At 43.1% G+C, this 4538-nt stretch overlaps 1 protein-coding gene across 2 annotated transcripts in view; it reads left to right on the top strand.

Annotated features, from left to right (window-relative positions):
- The window catches only part of LOC123133048 (PR5-like receptor kinase), an 8508-nt gene extending 4299 nt beyond the window's left edge, over positions 1 to 4209 (top strand). Inside the window, exons 1-4 of one of the 2 annotated variants that reach the window (XR_006465142.1) lie at positions 758 to 1511; positions 2411 to 2449; positions 2798 to 3835; positions 3931 to 4209. Coding sequence is in view for 1 of the 2 variants with exons in the window: in XM_044552594.1 (XP_044408529.1) it covers positions 2411 to 2449; positions 2798 to 3606 (848 nt within the window). In the remaining variant the exon portion in view is untranslated. Of the gene's footprint in view, positions 1 to 757; positions 1512 to 2410; positions 2450 to 2797; positions 3836 to 3930 lie in introns of those variants that run through there. The other variant, XM_044552594.1, reaches the window with a different exon arrangement.
- Positions 4210 to 4538: the final 329 nt, after the last annotated feature.

The raw sequence follows: 4538 nt of genomic DNA, 5'->3' as shown, positions 1-4538 counted from the left end.
TGATTGTTGTCCGGTCGTGTTGAACCATCACGTGTGGCACGCAACACAAATATCGTGGCCACAGTGCAGACGGAAATTAAAAAAATATCACGGCTGCCCCGCAATGAAAGACAAAACACCTAAAATGTTGCGTAATGTGCACGCCGGCCATAGTGGCTATCTCACATTTGCTAAAGCGCAGCTAAGGAAGAGGAATCGAACTACCTACCGCGGATGGAAAAAAACCGCCTCGCGGCGGCACGGACGTAAGAATACGTATACGTACGGCGCGTGCGGGTTACTTTTATCAATACGACCATCCTGTCCTTACTAACGAAGAGGTATCGGATAATCTGGACCATCCATGTGTTTAAGGGGGTCTACCGAAGCAAAAGTGACTTTGCACATTTCCATTACTCCTCAGTGTGCTGTTTCTTGTCGTTGTAACCACCTTGGATTTGGTTACCGAGCTGAAAATTTGGTTGCCGCCCCGTAACCATGAATCTCGGTACCCCATGAGAAATCGTCTTACCCAACAACAAAAAATCTGAAGTTTTGAATTTGACTGAATGTTAATTGAGTTTTGTTTGAAATCAAAATTCATTCAAAAATATTTGTCCAATATATTCGGGTTACCACGGTAACCAGAAATCTCGGTGCCTCATGAGATTTTTTTCCCTTCAGAATCCAAAACCTTGGTAACCACTCACTCACATGTGGTGAGGGCAAAGGTTCCCTTGACAACTCCCTGTATGGACACATTCTACCGACGTGCCCTCCTCCTCACCTCCATTTATTTGTATTGGTACCATCCACGCAATAGGTCGCCAGTCGCCACTTCACCAGAACTCCTATCTTTCCGATGTCCCCAACCTGCAGCCGCCTATTGCTGCTTCTGTGCATATCTCTCTCTTGTATCGCAGCCATTAAACCTGGCGCGCAAGCACAAGAAGGCTGCTCGCCCGAGCGATGCGGCAACCTGACCATTTCTTCTCCGTTCGGGCTCGTCTCGGTGTTGGAGGAGAACAGGTGCGCTCAACTTGGTTTCCAGGTCCACTACACCAACGGCACCCCGTACCTTTGGTACTATGAGCACGGGTTCGGGCTACAGATCCTCAACATATTCTACAGCGACGGTTCCTTGCTCGTCGCCGATGTCCACAAGCTAGGAGACTTCGAAAGTTCAAGCCATGAAGGCTGCCATGTACCGGTGACAAATACCTCCTCCAAAATCGGGCATCCGTTCTCGATTAGCAACATGAATCAGAACATCATCTTCTACAACTGCACCAAGGCGCCACCGTTGGATATCGTAAGGCGAGCAGGGCTTGTGGAGACGGTATGCCGCAACAACACCTTTGTCCGCACAGGAGGGCATTACAGTGAGAGGGACGGCGGCTATGCTTTAGAGGGATGCAATGCTATCTTCCTTCCGGTACTGGCAGCATCCGGCGAGGCGAACGCAAGTGATTATGAGGGGCTAATCACCAATGGCTTCCTCCTGACATGGCGGCAGCCGCCTGCTGGTAGTGGTGAGCTCACTCTGTCGTCATTTTTTTCTTCTAAAAAGGGGATTACCCCGGCCTATGCATCACATGATACACACAACCATAAAATACTTTTCTGAGCAGCTACTGGGCGCCGTGTGCTAGATGCATATATACTAGGATCAAATGCATGAACAAAACATTTTTTTTTCTCACTTAGTCTAGATGGTCGAAATCGCTTGCCATTGCGGTCCGAGTCCCAGTTCAAACAAGCTTGAGCATATAGATTTGGTTTGAAACAAAAATATGAAGTACATCTAATTAAAATGACTAGTCAGATATTTTGAAGCACAAAATGACTAGTGAGGTATGCATTATTCCTAGAAAAAGAGAGGTTTGACCTGTCACAGTCGGTCATTGCTAGTGGGGTAATGGCATGGTCCTTCCGATCTGTGCACTCCACACAAATATATATCTACCAATCAAGATTCTGCGGTCACCAGAAAGAATTGATAAGCCGGCGACAATGACACTTTGACTGTCGACGGGTGCAGCAGTTGTTAGACTGCGTGACACAATACTAGTGGCGTAGATTAACAGGGCTTCCAAAACTTTCATGATAATGCGTACAGTCCAATAAAATCAAATACATCACTGTTCCACAATCATCTAGAAATGAAATCTAAACAGGCCAATATCTCATATTAATTAATGTATCAAAACAAAGATAGACATGTAATTCAGGCACTTCACTACCTTGTGATGTATCCCTTTTTTTTTGTATATTTCGTCGGCAGATGTTTAAGATTAAAATATGCTGTGTGTGTGGGGCGGGGTGGGGTGGGGTGGGAGGAGGCATGCGCGTGCTTCCTTTTAAGAAACCAACCAATATCGTACTACCATGGACATGTTGCTTTTGAACTAAATATTATGTGATATTTCAGGTATCAAGGTGATTAGCAAAAGGATACTCATACTAATAGGTATGATAAACTTTCACAATATTTTCTTATGTGATCATTTAAATGTGATTGCTTAATCAGGGATTATATTTTTCTATGTTACTAGTTTCATAAACTTATCTTGCCAATAAGCATTGAACTTTATTTCTAAAATTAAAATTAAGACAAGCAACTCTCTATTCGGGCATGATACAACACTGATCAATTTCGAGCAAATCTATGGCGTTTACCTTGTTCCTACGTTTTTCACCTCGTACTCTTTCAGAAGGACAACTTACAAGTTTGAAACTACTGATGGTGTTACAAATTTAACTGTCCATATAATGACTTGTGATATACATAAGTGATTAACATCTGCTTCAATGACAGTTTCATCAGCGGTTTCAACCTTGCTCTTTCCATGCATTTGTGTGATGATGAGGCATCCCAAGGGGAAAAGACTATGGTCTCGCAGCAAAAGGACTAGCAGCGGCACTGAAAGGAATTACGAGGTCATGATATTATCATATGGATCACTAGCCCCCAAAAGGTACACGTACTCAGAGGTAATGAAGATAACATCTTCTCGCAATCATGAGCTTGGAAAGGGTGGTTATGGTGTGGTTTTCAAAGGAAGACTACATGATGATCGACTGGTTGCTGTGAAATTCTTGCATGACTGCAAAGGAAATGGGGATGAGTTTGTGAATGAGGTTATGAGCATTGGGAGAACCTCTCATGTTAATATTGTTAGCTTATTTGGGTTTTGTTTGGAGGGATCAAAACGAGCTCTTATATATGAGTACATGCCTAATGGTTCCTTGGATAGGTATATTTACTCAGAGAACCACAAAGAAATTTTAGGATGGGAGAGGCTGTATGCTATAGCAATCGGGATTGCTCGTGGCCTAGAATACTTGCACCATAGTTGTAATACACGGATCGTTCATTTTGATATCAAGCCTCACAATATCCTTCTAGACAGGGATTTTTGCCCAAAGATTGCTGATTTCGGTCTAGCTAAATTGTGTCATGCAAAGGAGAGCAAGCTATCAATGACAGGTGCTAGAGGAACAATTGGGTTCATTGCTCCAGAAGTTCACTCTCGGACATTTGGAGTTGTTTCAACCAAGTCAGATGTTTATAGTTATGGAATGATGTTGTTAGAGATGGTTGGGGGCAGGAAAAATGTGAAATAGGTGGCTGAAAAATCGAGCGAAGAATATTTTCCAGATTGGATTTATGACCACTTTTCTCAAGATGATGGACTGCGAGCATGTGAAGTCACAAGTGAAATTGAGGAAATAGCAAAAAGGATGACCTTCATTGGCTTGTGGTGCATACAAGTAGTACCAAAGTTCTAGAAATGTTTGAAAGAACCTTGGATGAACTGGACATGCCACCTAAGCAAAACTTCCATGGACTACTGTAAGATATTTCTCCACATATTCATGTTCCTTTATTTAGTTTAAGCAAAGTGATATTTTTAATAACTTGACCTACACATTTATGTCTTGTTCCAGTGACGACTCAGCACACAATATGAGCGTACAAAGTGCAAGTTCTACCATTTCCGAAGACAAGATCCTTGCGAATTCAAAAAACATTCAATTGTTGCCAGCTCTTTGAGAAAGCAACATGCACTTGCTTCAGCAAAGCAATAAAGTTCAATGGTGTATCAATTAAACATATTTCATTTATGTACAGACTTGATTTAAGGCTGGCTCTACCTGAACAAACAAACCCGGATAAATGTATTTTCGAAGTTCCATTAATGAAAAGCACTGGTTTAATTTAGAGGGTTATTACTTTGTCTATGGAACATGTAAATGACTTATACCTTTGTGTTCATCATAGATAGGAGCTGATTCTCTTGCACTCGTAATACTGGGTAAATTGATGGTGGAAGGAGCTGCTCTTCACTGTGTAGAGAAAGTATCTATTGTAATTTCCCTTTCGCTGCCCCTAGGTGCGGACAGCCTCGCCGGCGACCATTGCCCTAATCCCCTACCTTGGTGCAGAGCAGCCCTTCTAGGGTGTACTACTGTCCCTCCCTGCGCTACCAAGAAGAGGGTTAGCGCCACAGCCCATGCAACATCACTGCCGGAGTACCACATTCGTCACTGCCGCC

The sequence above is a fragment of the Triticum aestivum genome, chromosome 6B, assembly GCF_018294505.1.
Source record: "Triticum aestivum cultivar Chinese Spring chromosome 6B, IWGSC CS RefSeq v2.1, whole genome shotgun sequence".
Lineage (NCBI taxonomy): Eukaryota > Viridiplantae > Streptophyta > Magnoliopsida > Poales > Poaceae > Triticum > Triticum aestivum.
The sequence above is the reverse complement of the archived record's forward strand: the minus strand, read 5'-3'. Positions and strand labels throughout refer to the sequence as shown.